The sequence below is a fragment of the Sceloporus occidentalis genome, unplaced genomic scaffold, assembly GCF_023333645.1.
Source record: "Sceloporus occidentalis isolate IW3139 unplaced genomic scaffold, rSceOcc1.0.p SCAF_10, whole genome shotgun sequence".
Taxonomy (NCBI): domain Eukaryota; kingdom Metazoa; phylum Chordata; class Lepidosauria; order Squamata; family Phrynosomatidae; genus Sceloporus; species Sceloporus occidentalis.
Window position 1 is genome coordinate 34,058,418 of NW_028316990.1, and position 17,092 is coordinate 34,075,509.

Below are 17,092 nucleotides of genomic sequence, written 5' to 3' on the forward strand. Positions count from 1 at the left end.
AGTTGTAGTCCAAGAAAGAAATTGCTCCAAGCTCTGAACTAGCTAAGCCTTTGCTCTGATCCAGTATAGCCCTATGTTCTTAAATCTTGGCATTCTTACTACACTGTGCATACAATCTACTCACTAGGAAAGCTCGGTAAATGGACCTACACTGTATTTCTTCCTATAGAACGAATACTGGATGCCACTTAACAGAATCTCCCAAGAGAAGTGCAGGATGTTCACTTCTGATTTCCACCACAACCCTAATTCTTTAAGAAAACTATTCAGTGAAGGTGTGGAGGGGAGGACAGTTTCTCTTTCCTCCCCATTTTTATACATGTAACTTTGCTACACTTGCATCATTACTTATTGGCAGCATATCAAAACCTTAAGAAACAAAGCTTTCTTTCTCTTGTACTGTAAATGACTATGCCTTTGGCATTTCTCAAAATGTGTTTTGGAAACACAATGGGAGCCGATTATTACTATGCTTTGTTTATATAATATCTGCCTATTGGCATGAAGTACAGAGGGGGTAGGATGGTACACACACACAGAAGTCAGACCAAAAGTTGATTTTCAAAATGTACTTGCAAAATGGGGCACAGTTTGGGGGTCTTTGCTCAGCCATTTTGTTGGTTAGGAAGAGCCTGTATGACTCCTAGCAGCTGATCAGATCTTATCTGCAGCTCTTTCTGTCCTCTCCTTCTTCAGCAAAGAGCCAGTACTAGATCACTGGCGGCTAAGGGCCAGAAGAAAATGCCATCCATACATCAATATTTATTGCAGTGCCCTTTGGAAGTCAATTTAGGCTGAAAAGAAAGATTACAAGCAATACACAGAGGTAGCCCAAGACATTTTGCAGCCTGGGATAAAGGACGGGATAGTATCTCATCCTCATTCCAAATTTAATTCAGTGGTGCTGATGGAATAGTGTTCTCCTGTGGAATAATCTGTTGCATTAGAAACTTGGCATATTCCATTTTTTGGACCCCTCTTTGTTATGGAAGAGTAGACTGGATTAATAATCGACTACAGTGTTGTACGCATGATTTTCACAGTGTGTACCTCTTTTTTTTTATGGAGTTTATCACACTAGGGCTATCACACGCAATTGCATAAATAAAGTGATATCAGAAATGCATTGCCGCTGAAATCCTGAAAGTCAGAAGATGCACATTACTGCTTCCTTTTGACCATTTTAATAGCGGGTTTTGGGCGACATTGTGTGAAATCATTTCGCGTAATTATGCGATTTTTCTGGGATATTCACGGGATAAACTCCCAATCTCCTTCGTGTGATGAACTCCCATGTCGATTTAAAATAGTGTTGCCAGGGTTTCAAAGGAGCAATAAAGAACAGTCAAAATTCTTGACATACAGGGTTGACAGTCAGAAAACAGCTATCTACAAGTTAGTGTACAGTACTACCAAAATACCAATTAACATACTGTACACATTCATAAATTATGTAATGCACACATTTCTCTTTTTAGGAAGGGTTCACACCCCAAATTATGGGCTTTTTGGTACCTTGTTTAGTCTATATTAAAATGAAAAATTTGTCAGTCTTCAAATAAGGGGTACATTTCTCAGTAAAGAAAACCTACCAGCTCCATAACAGACATGCTTGCCAGCTCTCATTTAAGGGACATCCTTTATAACAAGGGACACTTGACAACCTAAATTAAAATCCACAGCATGCACTATCCAAGTAGCTACCAAAGTGAGACTTATGATGCAGACTTTGTAAGGTTATTGATCACTTTTTCGTCTCCCAATCATGTTCAATAACTGACATCACTAACATAAAACCGGATCATCCAATCCCTTCCATGATGAAACCTTAAACTTTAAACGATTCAGAGCATGAGGGTGATCTTGCATATGTTGCATTAGCAAAGCTCCCTGGAAGTAGCTTTTTAGTGCAATTTTGCTTTGTAAAATAATAGCCAGTAATGGAATTCTTAAGCACAAAATTATGATCTAACAATTATATTCAGCATATGCAAAAAAAATAAGAGCATGAAATCAGGGGAAGAAAAATCCTTTAAAGTTATTCTTGAAAGAAAATTTAAGGTAAAAAGGTTAAGCTAGAAGAAGCTGCTTTGGGGAAAGGGTCGCAGTTCAGTAGCATAGCATGTTTTTGAGTGCAAAATGTTCTGAGGTTCAATCCTCAGTGTCCCCAAGTAGGGTTGGGAGATCAAAAATGCAAAACCTACCTGTCTTAGAGCAATGTTTCTCAAGCTATCTGATGGAGAAGAGAGCAATTTGTGCCAGGCATTGGTAACATATTTATCCCATTGGCTACAACTGATTCTTTCTTTCCTAGAAACTTTCTGTGGACCAGCAGCCAACGGCTCAGAAGCCAGCCCCATAGACTGCCATTTTGACTAGCACTGGGTTAGATGACATTCATCTAGGCTGACCAATGCTCCAACCAATAAAGCAGCTTCCTTAATATTTGAAGCATCGTTGTTTGGTTATTGCTGTGCTGTTATTGTTTTAATTGTGCATTTTGCTACTGCAAATTCTCGACAACCACTGACCTTCTCCAGTTTCTCAAAGTGTTCGCGCAAGAACTTCATCGGCCGATCAGGTTTTGCTATACAGAGGTTCACGATGCACTCCTTCAGGATCTGCTGGATGTTGTGCTTCTGAACATAGAGTTCACATCCCTTCAGGCTCTCGTCGTCTTCCAAATTGCAGGAGGACGAAGCAGCCATCTTTGTGACAGTAAACAAACCACAAACCTAGATAGGAAAACAGTGCAATCTTAATGTAAGGAGGGGGGAAATCATTCTCCAAAGTGATCACACAAAAAAGACAAAACGTAAGTACTGGGTTTCTCCCTCTGTCCAAAAATGTTTCAGTAACTCGACCAAATAATCTGCCAGCAAAGAAGATATATATTGGGAATTATTATTCAAATGTCTCAAACAAAAAACTAACCTATTGCATATCAGTTCCTAAAACTCAGTGTATTCCAAGTCAAAGGCTCCTCGTCGGAGCCTTACCCAAAACTGTGATTATAAATCTCTTGTTGTAATCTTTGTAATTTTTCTCCAATTGGACCGAACCGATAAATTTAAAATCACACACTGGCATTTTAAAGCATTGTTTCCAGTACAGGACAGATTTTTGGATAAAATTATTTGCACAATGCTTCTATAGGAAATTGATATTTTCCTATGGGAGTCTTCTAGAGGTGATGGTTTGGCCTTTCGGACACCTGAAATCAGCTACTCTTAGGATACACTCAAAAAATACTGAACAACAACAACAACAAATCCTAATACCCATCATCTTCTTTCTAAGCAACTCAATGCATTTTCAGACATATGTAAAATCCAACGTCTGTGGAGCAGAGGGCTAACATTTCCACTCCTGTGTGTTTGTATTTACAGCCCCAGCTTTCTTTGGGGAAGGGGAGCTCTCCCAAGAAAGTATCGATAGGAAATAAAATCCAGATGTAAAAGGCATTTCTCTCTTGTGAAACAAATGAACAGAAGCCATACATTAAAGAATGGAGGATCCTGACAGGCAATATATTTTCTCCCAAAAGGAAGTAAATATGTACAGTATTGCAAAAGACTATGCTTTCTAACATTATTTCCAAGCAAGGGACCTTCCAGTGTGATTCATACACTGTTTTTACATCTTTATAAACATGGAACTGACATGCAAATGTGTTTTCCTGGCATAGAAACCCCAACCAGGGAGGAATCCTTGGAAAATGACCCCGGCAAAGAAAAAAATGTTATGCACGGTCCCCACTTTATTATTATTTGTTATTAGAAGATATGTTTGCACTTGTGTTATTGTTTGTGACATGTAACGAACGTGTGATTTTTAAATGATGTAGAAATTAATCAATCAAAATTAGGTTAAAAACAAAGTATTCCACAGCTTGTTTGCAATGCTGTCAGTAGATACGTCATGTTATTAGAAGATACATTTGTGTTGGTGTTATTGTTTGTGATATGTCACGAACGTGTGATTTTTAAATGACGGAGAAATCAATTAATAAAAATTATATAAAAAGGTATTCCACAGCTTGTTTGTTTGCAGTGTTGTCCATAGAGATGTCCTGTTACTAGAAGATATGATTGCATCTGTGTTATTGTTTGTGATATGTCACGAACGTGTGATTTTATAAATGATGGAAAAATTAATGAGTAAAAATTGTGTAAAAAAATAACAAAAAATGAAGTATTACACATAGTTTTTTGTGGGTTTTTCGGGCTCTGTGGCCATGTTCCAGAAGAGTTTATTCCTGATGTTTCCCCACCATCTTTCTCCGAAGATGCCAGCCACAGATGCTGGCGAAATGTCAGGAAGAAACTCTTCCAAGAACATGGCCATAGAGCCCGAAAAACCCACAAAAAACTATGGATGCCGGCCACGAAAGCCTTCGACTTCACAAAGTATTATTACACAGCTTGAAAGCTGCACATCGAGGGGAAACCCCTTTCTACTCCATTTCCAAAACAGCCTTTCTTGCCCTCTCTCAACTGAGCGATGCTCTTAGCAGCATCAGTGGTGTAATGTGTGGGTTGTTAGGTATGATCTTTCAAGGCGGTTAGGTACAATCTCCCGAGAGGGGAAAAGCAATCTCCCAAATGCCTTCTCCATCCTTCATCCAAAGCATCCTCCCAGCTTCGGCCTTTCTCTGCCTTGCTCAGGAGCATCACAGAGAAGGAGGAAATCCCTCAGCCTCCCTCCTCCTCCTCCTCCTTTCATCTTCCACTGCCTCCATCAGCACCAGTCCTTTTGTGCTGAGTTCAATCCCAGCCATTGTGGCTGGAGAGAACAGCTCCAAAAAGGCAAGCACAGAGGGATGGAGGAGAGGGATGATGAAGGGAGATCCTTTCCCAATGGTGACTGGGGGTGTCAGTGATGTTGTGCCATGGATGTGCAGCCCCAAAGGCTCTCGCATATAAATACCTGGGTGTTTGGATGGGAGACAAGGAACAGTGGTAGCCACAGCCTCTTCCTCTCCTGTTATTCCGCAGTGCAGCCTCCTCCTCTTCCTCTTGACAAGCTGGATCCTGGTGGGTCCTCCTTCCTAGCACCCTTCTTCCTATCTTCTTGGAAAAGCCCCAGCCAAGGGAGAGAGGAAAAGACAAAAGATGCAGCCACCGTCACATTGACCAGGCTTCCCTCCCCCAACTCCACTTTTGCACACTCCTTGCACACAAAGCGTTAAGTCTCTCTTCCACTAGCAGCAGCAAAGGCAGCAAGAGCAATATCCACACAGGAAGTCCCAGTTACTGTCAGTCAGAAGGAAGCTCAGCCTCCCTCCTGGAGAGAGCAAACACAAACACACACATCACACACACACACACATTATATATACACACACAGGCTGGGAAGGGACCTGTCCCAAGCCCTGTGAGATGCTCATGGTCCGCAGAGCAATCTTACTTACCTCTGCTTACCTGGGAGTTGATTCCCTTTGGCTCAAATAGGATTTGAAATGCTGAGACTATATGTTCTCTGCAACAGGAGAATAAATAAAACGCATCCCTTCTCCAAAAGAAAGGAAGGGTTAGAAGCAGCCGAGCCAGGATTTTCAGAATCAAAGCACTAAACCTTTTGGATTGGCAGGTGTGATGTTGTCTGCCATGTACCTTGGGTTTCCCTGTTCGCTTTGAGCTTAGCTACATACCTCACCTTTCAGTTTTGTCCCCATAAGAGTATCTGGTTTTAAGTCTTGGGGGGGGGGTGTTTGTTTGGTTTTTTCACACACTCTACATTGTTTTCATCATAGAAATGTTGTAGACAAGGGGTTCCCAACCTTGTTGATTGACAGAGCTCTTCTTTCTATGGAGTTTATCAGACAAGGGAAATTGGAAGTATAATCCAATGGCAATCCAAATGCAATCATGGGGTTTAACGTTATTGTGTGATAGACCACCACACACAATTTTGGGAAGTCAGCCCAAACGCAATCATGGGGTTTCACGTTATTGCGCGAGAGGGGATCACATGCAATTTCAGGCAATGGCAAGCTATTTTTGGGGAATGGGAAGTCAGTTCGAACGCAATTCGAATTCACGTAAATTTTGCTGAACTAGCGAATTCACGTGAATGCATTCTGGCCCCACTTTCTTTTCATTCGAAATTAAGAGAAATTCCTCCCGTGTGATAAAGTCCTATGGCAGAACCCCTAAAAGGCCTCCCCTATGCATTACAAGTTAATGGTGTTTAGGAATATATATATATATATATATATATATATGAATTTATTCATATTCTTTAATTTCATTCCATTTTTATCTTTTAAGTTTCGTTCTCTGTGGTTACTGTTGAGATGCAAAAGATTTTCAGACCTACTTGGTAATCAAACTCTTACTTAAATCCTACTGAGTTCAACAGGGCTTTGCTACTACTAAGACTGCAAGGCAGTAATTCCTCTGGCTCAAAAATCCAGTAAGGTCTTGCTAAAAATACCACCCTCAGAGTGATCCTTGGTCTTACACATTCGGGATTAGCATCACTGAAAACTACAAGCAAGCTTTGTATATGTTTATATGTATATGTATTTATTCATTTTACAGTAATGGGCCTTAGTAACGTCCTCAAAACCTATATAGGGCCTTGACTTTGTTTTGTATAGTATGTATATGTATATGTATATGTGTGTGTGTGTGTGTGTGTGTGTGTTATTCATTTTGTTTTATAACATCCTCAAGAGGGCATTGGCTTTGTTTTGTATTTATATGTAGGTGTCTGTATATATGTATATATGTGTGTGTGCATTTCTGTGTGTGTGTGTGTGTGTATATATATATATATATATATATATATAAATTTTACTTTGTAACATCCTCAAAACCTATTCAGGGCCTTGGCTTTGTTGTGTGTATGCATATATATGTGTGTGTTTTAGTCATTTTACTTCACAACATCCTCACAACCAAAGGGCCTTGGTTGTCTTAGGCGCTGCCTGCCTTTTATAGGCTCTAATTCCCGCCTTCCGTGCTCCAGAGCCTCTGATTGGTCCGTCTAGCTGCCTGTCTTTGAGACTGCTCCCCGCCCCTTTTGGCCCGCTGCCAGTTTCCTGGGTGACGTCACGGGCCGCTCTCTCTCCCAGATGTATTCATTTCGCTTGGCACTGTAAGGCCCTTTCTCGCTTTCCGGCTGCCGCTGCCGTAAAGCATTACCGCGGGCGTTGCAAAGTTGTCGCGAGGGGCGCTCGAGTCCTTAGCAACGGGGCCTAGTCGCCTCGCCAGCCTTAGCAACGGGTGAGGAACACGGCGGAGCATGGCCGAGGCGTCGGGGGACCACTCTCCTCGGGCGGCGGAGCTGATCCAGGCGCTGTCGGGGCCGCTGGCCGCCTTGCAGGAGGAGCAGGAGGGCGGCTCCCGCGGGGCCCGGCTGCAGGCCTTGGCTCGGGTCCGGGAAGTGGCGCTGGAGGCGCCATGGCCGCCGTCGCTGCTGCAGGAGGTCTTCGAGACGAGGCTGCTCCGTCCGCTGCTGCGCTGCTTGGTGTCGGACCCGGCGGAGCGCTGCCGGGAGCTGGCCCTAGAGCTGACCCGCCAGGGCTTGAGCCGCGGCGGGCAGCCCTCCAAGGCGCTCCCCTTCCTCATGCCGGCCTTGGCCCAGCGCCTCTCCTCTTGGCCCGAAGGCCACGGCGAGCCCTGCGAGGAGCTCCGCCTGGGCCTCCTCCAGCTCCTGGCCCAGCTGCTCCTTGGCTGCGAGGGCCAGGCCTTGGCGCCTTACTTGCCCGAGATCCTCGGCGTCCTCCGCGGCGCCCTCCTCGACCCCAACCCTCAGGCCAAGCGCAAGGCCTCCGACGCCGCCGTCCTCGCCGCCAAGGCCCTGCCAGGTGCGCGGCGCCCTCCTTTTCCCGGACAGCTTTCCTCATGAGCGACGGGGTCATGCTGCAGCAAAAAAGCCCAATGCGATCCTAGGCCACTTACATAACAAGTAGAGCGTCTAGAAGGGAGCCTAGCAAAATAGATGGCAGGAGTTGCCCATAGGGAATCTTGGGGGAAGATTTGCCAATAGGGAAACATTGGGGAAGACTTGCCCAAAGGGAAACATTGGGGATTCCTTGCCCATAGGGAAACATTGGGGAAGATTTGCCCATAGGGAAACATTGGAGATTCCTTGCCCATAGGGAAACATTGGGGAAGATTTGCCCAAAGGGAAACATTGGGGAAGATTTGCAATTAGGGAAACACTGGGGAAGATTTGCCCAAAGGGAAACATTGGGGAAGATTTGCCCATAGGGAAACATTGGGGAAGATTTGCCCAAAGGGAAACATTGGGGAAGATTTGCCCATAGGGAAACATTGGGGATTCCTTGCCCATAGGGAAACATTGGGGATTCCTTGCCCATAGGGAAACATTGGGGATTCCTTGCCCATAGGGAAACATTGGGGAAGATTTGCCCAAAGGGAAACATTGGGGAAGATTTGCCCATAGGGAAACATTGGGGAAGATTTGCCCATAGGGAAACATTGGGGATTCCTTGCCCATAGGGAAACATTGGGGATTCCTTGCCCATAGGGAAACATTGGGGATTCCTTGCCCATAGGGAAACATTGGGGAAGATTTGCCCAAAGGGAAACATTGGGGAAGATTTGCCCATAGGGAAACATTGGGGATTCCTTGCCCATAGGGAAACATTGGGGAAGATTTGCCCAAAGGGAAACATTGGGGAAGATTTGCCCATAGGGAAACATTGGGGATTCCTTGCCCATAGGGAAACATTGGGGAAGATTTGCCCATAGGGAAACATTGGGGAAGACTTGCCCATAGGGAAACATTGGGGAAGACTTGCCCATAGGGAAACATTGGGGAAGATTTGCCCATAGGGAAACATTGGGGATTCCTTGCCCATAGGGAAACATTGGGGAAGATTTGCCCATAGGGAAACATTGGGGATTCCTTGCCCATAGGGAAACATTGGGGATTCCTTGCCCATAGGGAAACATTGGGGATTCCTTGCCCATAGGGAAACATTGGGGATTCCTTGCCCATAGGGAAACATTGGGGATTCCTTGCCCATAGGGAAACATTGGGGAAGACTTGCCCAAAGGGAAACATTGGGGATTCCTTGCCCATAGGGAAACATTGGGGAAGATTTGCCCATAGGGAAACATTGGGGAAGATTTGCCCATAGGGAAACATTGGGGAAGACTTGCCCATAGGGAAACATTGGGGAAGATTTGCCCATAGGGAAACATTGGGGATTCCTTGCCCATAGGGAAACATTGGGGAAGATTTGCCCATAGGGAAACATTGGGGATTCCTTGCCCATAGGGAAACATTGGGGATTCCTTGCCCATAGGGAAACATTGGGGATTCCTTGCCCATAGGGAAACATTGGGGATTCCTTGCCCATAGGGAAACATTGGGGATTCCTTGCCCATAGGGAAACATTGGGGAAGACTTGCCCAAAGGGAAACATTGGGGATTCCTTGCCCATAGGGAAACATTGGGGAAGATTTGCCCAAAGGGAAACATTGGGGATTCCTTGCCCATAGGGAAACATTGGGGAAGATTTGCCCAAAGGGAAACATTGGGGAAGATTTGCCCATAGGGAAACATTGGGGAAGATTTGCCCATAGGGAAACATTGGGGATTCCTTGCCCATAGGGAAACATTGGGGATTCCTTGCCCATAGGGAAACATTGGGGATTCCTTGCCCATAGGGAAACATTGGGGATTCCTTGCCCATAGGGAAACATTGGGGATTCCTTGCCCATAGGGAAACATTGGGGATTCCTTGCCCATAGGGAAACATTGGGGATTCCTTGCCCATAGGGAAACATTGGGGATTCCTTGCCCATAGGGAAACATTGGGGATTCCTTGCCCATAGGGAAACATTGGGGAAGATTTGCCCAAAGGGAAACATTGGGGATTCCTTGCCCATAGGGAAACATTGGGGAAGATTTGCCCATAGGGAAACATTGGGGATTCCTTGCCCATAGGGAAACATTGGGGAAGATTTGCCCATAGGGAAACATTGGGGATTCCTTGCCCATAGGGAAACATTGGGGATTCCTTGCCCATAGGGAAACATTGGGGATTCCTTGCCCATAGGGAAACATTGGGGATTCCTTGCCCATAGGGAAACATTGGGGATTCCTTGCCCATAGGGAAACATTGGGGAAGATTTGCCCAAAGGGAAACATTGGGGAAGATTTGCCCATAGGGAAACATTGGGGAAGATTTGCCCATAGGGAAACATTGGGGATTCCTTGCCCATAGGGAAACATTGGGGAAGATTTGCCCATAGGGAAACATTGGGGAAGATTTGCCCATAGGGAAACATTGGGGAAGATTTGCCCATAGGGAAACATTGGGGAAGACTTGCCCATAGGGAAACATTGGGGAAGATTTGCCCATAGGGAAACATTGGGGATTCCTTGCCCATAGGGAAACATTGGGGAAGATTTGCCCATAGGGAAACATTGGGGATTCCTTGCCCATAGGGAAACATTGGGGATTCCTTGCCCATAGGGAAACATTGGGGATTCCTTGCCCATAGGGAAACATTGGGGATTCCTTGCCCATAGGGAAACATTGGGGATTCCTTGCCCATAGGGAAACATTGGGGAAGATTTGCCCAAAGGGAAACATTGGGGAAGATTTGCCCATAGGGAAACATTGGGGAAGATTTGCCCATAGGGAAACATTGGGGATTCCTTGCCCATAGGGAAACATTGGGGAAGATTTGCCCAAAGGGAAACATTGGGGAAGACTTGCCCATAGGGAAACATTGGGGAAGATTTGCCCATAGGGAAACATTGGGGAAGATTTGTCCATAGGGAAACATTGGGGAAGATTTGCCCATAGGGAAACATTGGGGATTCCTTGCCCATAGGGAAACATTGGGGATTCCTTGCCCATAGGGAAACATTGGGGATTCCTTGCCCATAGGGAAACATTGGGGAAGATTTGCCCAAAGGGAAACATTGGGGAAGACTTGCCCATAGGGAAACATTGGGGAAGATTTGCCCATAGGGAAACATTGGGGAAGATTTGTCCATAGGGAAACATTGGGGAAGATTTGCCCATAGGGAAACATTGGGGATTCCTTGCCCATAGGGAAACATTGGGGATTCCTTGCCCATAGGGAAACATTGGGGATTCCTTGCCCATAGGGAAACATTGGGGATTCCTTGCCCATAGGGAAACATTGGGGATTCCTTGCCCATAGGGAAACATTGGGGATTCCTTGCCCATAGGGAAACATTGGGGATTCCTTGCCCATAGGGAAACATTGGGGATTCCTTGCCCATAGGGAAACATTGGGGATTCCTTGCCCATAGGGAAACATTGGGGAAGATTTGCCCAAAGGGAAACATTGGGGATTCCTTGCCCATAGGGAAACATTGGGGAAGATTTGCCCATAGGGAAACATTGGGGATTCCTTGCCCATAGGGAAACATTGGGGAAGATTTGCCCATAGGGAAACATTGGGGATTCCTTGCCCATAGGGAAACATTGGGGATTCCTTGCCCATAGGGAAACATTGGGGATTCCTTGCCCATAGGGAAACATTGGGGATTCCTTGCCCATAGGGAAACATTGGGGATTCCTTGCCCATAGGGAAACATTGGGGAAGACTTGCCCAAAGGGAAACATTGGGGATTCCTTGCCCATAGGGAAACATTGGGGAAGATTTGCCCAAAGGGAAACATTGGGGATTCCTTGCCCATAGGGAAACATTGGGGAAGATTTGCCCAAAGGGAAACATTGGGGAAGATTTGCCCATAGGGAAACATTGGGGAAGATTTGCCCATAGGGAAACATTGGGGATTCCTTGCCCATAGGGAAACATTGGGGATTCCTTGCCCATAGGGAAACATTGGGGATTCCTTGCCCATAGGGAAACATTGGGGATTCCTTGCCCATAGGGAAACATTGGGGATTCCTTGCCCATAGGGAAACATTGGGGATTCCTTGCCCATAGGGAAACATTGGGGATTCCTTGCCCATAGGGAAACATTGGGGATTCCTTGCCCATAGGGAAACATTGGGGAAGATTTGCCCAAAGGGAAACATTGGGGATTCCTTGCCCATAGGGAAACATTGGGGAAGATTTGCCCATAGGGAAACATTGGGGATTCCTTGCCCATAGGGAAACATTGGGGAAGATTTGCCCATAGGGAAACATTGGGGATTCCTTGCCCATAGGGAAACATTGGGGATTCCTTGCCCATAGGGAAACATTGGGGATTCCTTGCCCATAGGGAAACATTGGGGATTCCTTGCCCATAGGGAAACATTGGGGATTCCTTGCCCATAGGGAAACATTGGGGAAGATTTGCCCAAAGGGAAACATTGGGGAAGATTTGCCCATAGGGAAACATTGGGGAAGATTTGCCCATAGGGAAACATTGGGGATTCCTTGCCCATAGGGAAACATTGGGGAAGATTTGCCCATAGGGAAACATTGGGGAAGACTTGCCCATAGGGAAACATTGGGGAAGATTTGCCCATAGGGAAACATTGGGGAAGATTTGCCCATAGGGAAACATTGGGGAAGATTTGCCCATAGGGAAACATTGGGGAAGACTTGCCCATAGGGAAACATTGGGGAAGATTTGCCCATAGGGAAACATTGGGGATTCCTTGCCCATAGGGAAACATTGGGGAAGATTTGCCCATAGGGAAACATTGGGGATTCCTTGCCCATAGGGAAACATTGGGGATTCCTTGCCCATAGGGAAACATTGGGGATTCCTTGCCCATAGGGAAACATTGGGGATTCCTTGCCCATAGGGAAACATTGGGGATTCCTTGCCCATAGGGAAACATTGGGGATTCCTTGCCCATAGGGAAACATTGGGGAAGATTTGCCCAAAGGGAAACATTGGGGAAGATTTGCCCATAGGGAAACATTGGGGAAGATTTGCCCATAGGGAAACATTGGGGATTCCTTGCCCATAGGGAAACATTGGGGAAGATTTGCCCAAAGGGAAACATTGGGGAAGACTTGCCCATAGGGAAACATTGGGGAAGATTTGCCCATAGGGAAACATTGGGGAAGATTTGTCCATAGGGAAACATTGGGGAAGATTTGCCCATAGGGAAACATTGGGGATTCCTTGCCCATAGGGAAACATTGGGGATTCCTTGCCCATAGGGAAACATTGGGGAAGATTTGCCCAAAGGGAAACATTGGGGAAGACTTGCCCATAGGGAAACATTGGGGAAGATTTGCCCATAGGGAAACATTGGGGAAGATTTGTCCATAGGGAAACATTGGGGAAGATTTGCCCATAGGGAAACATTGGGGATTCCTTGCCCATAGGGAAACATTGGGGATTCCTTGCCCATAGGGAAACATTGGGGATTCCTTGCCCATAGGGAAACATTGGGGATTCCTTGCCCATAGGGAAACATTGGGGATTCCTTGCCCATAGGGAAACATTGGGGAAGATTTGCCCAAAGGGAAACATTGGGGAAGATTTGCCCATAGGGAAACATTGGGGAAGATTTGCCCATAGGGAAACATTGGGGATTCCTTGCCCATAGGGAAACATTGGGGAAGATTTGCCCAAAGGGAAACATTGGGGAAGACTTGCCCATAGGGAAACATTGGGGAAGATTTGCCCATAGGGAAACATTGGGGAAGATTTGTCCATAGGGAAACATTGGGGAAGATTTGCCCATAGGGAAACATTGGGGAAGACTTGCCCATAGGGAAACATTGGGGAAGATTTGCCCATAGGGAAACATTGGGGAAGATTTGTCCATAGGGAAACATTGGGGAAGATTTGCCCATAGGGAAACATTGGGGAAGATTTGTCCATAGGGAAACATTGGGGAAGATTTGTCCATAGGGAAACATTGGGGAAGATTTGTCCATAGGGAAACATTGGGGAAGACTTGCCCATAGGGAAACATTGGGGAAGATTTGTCCATAGGGAAACATTGGGGAAGATTTGCCCATAGGGAAACATTGGGGAAGACTTGCCCATAGGGAAACATTGGGGAAGATTTGTCCATAGGGAAACATTGGGGAAGATTTGTCCATAGGGAAACATTGGGGAAGATTTGCCCATAGGGAAACATTGGGGAAGACTTGCCCATAGGGAAACATTGGGGAAGATTTGCCCATAGGGAAACATTGGGGAAGATTTGCCCATAGGGAAACATTGGGGAAGATTTGCCCATAGGGAAACATTGGAGATTCCTTGCCCATAGGGAAACATTGGGGAAGATTTGCCCATAGGGAAACATTGGGGAAGATTTGCCCATAGGGAAACATTGGGGAAGATTTGCCCATAGGGAAACATTGGGGATTCCTTGCCCATAGGGAAACATTGGGGAAGATTTGCCCAAAGGGAAACATTGGGGAAGATTTGCCCATAGGGAAACATTGGGGAAGATTCGCCCATAGGGAAACATTGGGGATTCCTTGCCCATAGGGAAACATTGGGGAAGATTTGCCCATAGGGAAACATTGGGGAAGACTTGCCCATAGGGAAACATTGGGGAAGATTTGCCCATAGGGAAACATTGGGGAAGATTTGTCCATAGGGAAACATTGGGGAAGATTTGCCCATAGGGAAACATTGGGGAAGACTTGCCCATAGGGAAACATTGGGGAAGATTTGTCCATAGGGAAACATTGGGGAAGATTTGCCCATAGGGAAACATTGGGGAAGATTTGCCCATAGGGAAACATTGGGGAAGATTTGTCCATAGGGAAACATTGGGGAAGATTTGTCCATAGGGAAACATTGGGGAAGACTTGCCCATAGGGAAACATTGGGGAAGATTTGTCCATAGGGAAACATTGGGGAAGATTTGCCCATAGGGAAACATTGGGGAAGATTTGTCCATAGGGAAACATTGGGGAAGATTTGTCCATAGGGAAACATTGGGGAAGATTTGTCCATAGGGAAACATTGGGGAAGATTTGCCCATAGGGAAACATTGGGGAAGACTTGCCCATAGGGAAACATTGGGGAAGATTTGCCCATAGGGAAACATTGGGGAAGATTTGTCCATAGGGAAACATTGGGGAAGATTTGCCCATAGGGAAACATTGGGGAAGATTTGTCCATAGGGAAACATTGGGGAAGATTTGTCCATAGGGAAACATTGGGGAAGACTTGCCCATAGGGAAACATTGGGGAAGATTTGCCCATAGGGAAACATTGGGGAAGATTTGCCCATAGGGAAACATTGGGGAAGATTTGTCCATAGGGAAACATTGGGGAAGATTTGTCCATAGGGAAACATTGGGGAAGATTTGTCCATAGGGAAACATTGGGGAAGACTTGCCCATAGGGAAACATTGGGGAAGATTTGTCCATAGGGAAACATTGGGGAAGATTTGCCCATAGGGAAACATTGGGGAAGATTTGTCCATAGGGAAACATTGGGGATTCCTTGCCCATAAGGAAACATTGGGGATTCCTTGCCCATAGGGAAACATTGGGGAAGACTTGCCCAAAGGGAAACATTGGGGATTCCTTGCCCATAGGGAAACATTGGGGAAGATTTGCCCATAGGGAAACATTGGAGATTCCTTGCCCATAGGGAAACATTGGGGAAGATTTGCCCATAGGGAAACATTGGGGAAGATTTGTCCATAGGGAAACATTGGGGAAGATTTGCCCAAAGGGAAACATTGGGGAAGATTTGCCCATAGGGAAACATTGGGGAAGATTTGCCCATAGGGAAACATTGGGGATTCCTTGCCCATAGGGAAACATTGGGGAAGATTTGCCCATAGGGAAACATTGGGGAAGATTTGCCCATAGGGAAACATTGGGGATTGCTTGCCCATAGGGAAACATTGGGGAAGACTTGCCCAAAGGGAAACATTGGGGAAGATTTGCCCATAGGGAAACATTGGGGAAGATTTGTCCATAGGGAAACATTGGGGAAGATTTGCCCATAGGGAAACATTGGGGAAGATTTGTCCATAGGGAAACATTGGGGAAGATTTGTCCATAGGGAAACATTGGGGAAGACTTGCCCATAGGGAAACATTGGGGAAGATTTGCCCATAGGGAAACATTGGGGAAGATTTGCCCATAGGGAAACATTGGGGAAGATTTGTCCATAGGGAAACATTGGGGAAGATTTGTCCATAGGGAAACATTGGGGAAGATTTGTCCATAGGGAAACATTGGGGAAGACTTGCCCATAGGGAAACATTGGGGAAGATTTGTCCATAGGGAAACATTGGGGAAGATTTGCCCATAGGGAAACATTGGGGAAGATTTGTCCATAGGGAAACATTGGGGATTCCTTGCCCATAGGGAAACATTGGGGATTCCTTGCCCATAGGGAAACATTGGGGAAGACTTGCCCAAAGGGAAACATTGGGGATTCCTTGCCCATAGGGAAACATTGGGGAAGATTTGCCCATAGGGAAACATTGGAGATTCCTTGCCCATAGGGAAACATTGGGGAAGATTTGCCCATAGGGAAACATTGGGGAAGATTTGTCCATAGGGAAACATTGGGGAAGATTTGCCCAAAGGGAAACATTGGGGAAGATTTGCCCATAGGGAAACATTGGGGATTCCTTGCCCATAGGGAAACATTGGGGATTCCTTGCCCATAGGGAAACATTGGGGAAGATTTGCCCATAGGGAAACATTGGGGAAGATTTGCCCATAGGGAAACATTGGGGATTGCTTGCCCATAGGGAAACATTGGGGAAGACTTGCCCAAAGGGAAACATTGGGGAAGATTTGCCCATAGGGAAACATTGGGGAAGACTTGTCCATAGGGAAACATTGGGGAAGATTTGTCCATAGGGAAACATTGGGGAAGATTTGTCCATAGGGAAACATTGGGGAAGACTTGCCCATAGGGAAACATTGGGGAAGATTTGTCCATAGGGAAACATTGGGGAAGATTTGCCCATAGGGAAACATTGGGGAAGATTTGTCCATAGGGAAACATTGGGGATTCCTTGCCCATAGGGAAACATTGGGGATTCCTTGCCCATAGGGAAACATTGGGGAAGACTTGCCCAAAGGGAAACATTGGGGATTCCTTGCCCATAGGGAAACATTGGGGAAGATTTGCCCATAGGGAAACATTGGAGATTCCTTGCCCATAGGGAAACATTGGGGAAGATTTGCCCATAGGGAAACATTGGGGAAGATTTGT

General features: G+C 45.8%; 2 protein-coding genes across 2 annotated transcripts in view; one reads left to right on the top strand and one right to left on the bottom strand.

The window, feature by feature from the left end:
- The window catches only part of LOC149306424 (cAMP-dependent protein kinase type I-beta regulatory subunit), a 79,580-nt gene extending 74,160 nt beyond the window's left edge, over positions 1 to 5,420 (bottom strand). The window contains exons 1-2 of the mRNA XM_089539696.1: positions 4,930 to 5,420; positions 2,532 to 2,735 (exon numbers count right to left, since the gene is read on the bottom strand). Coding sequence (XP_089395822.1) covers positions 2,532 to 2,708 — 177 coding nt within the window. The 5' untranslated portion in view covers positions 2,709 to 2,735; positions 4,930 to 5,420. The remainder of the gene's footprint in view (positions 1 to 2,531; positions 2,736 to 4,929) is intronic.
- A 1,738-nt stretch (positions 5,421 to 7,158) lies between these two features.
- LOC149306425 (dynein axonemal assembly factor 5-like) overlaps positions 7,159 to 17,092 on the top strand; it is a 32,255-nt gene continuing 22,321 nt past the window's right edge. The window contains exon 1 of the mRNA XM_089540525.1: positions 7,159 to 7,816. Within this exon, the coding sequence (XP_089396651.1) occupies positions 7,252 to 7,816 (565 nt within the window). The 5' untranslated portion in view covers positions 7,159 to 7,251. The remainder of the gene's footprint in view (positions 7,817 to 17,092) is intronic.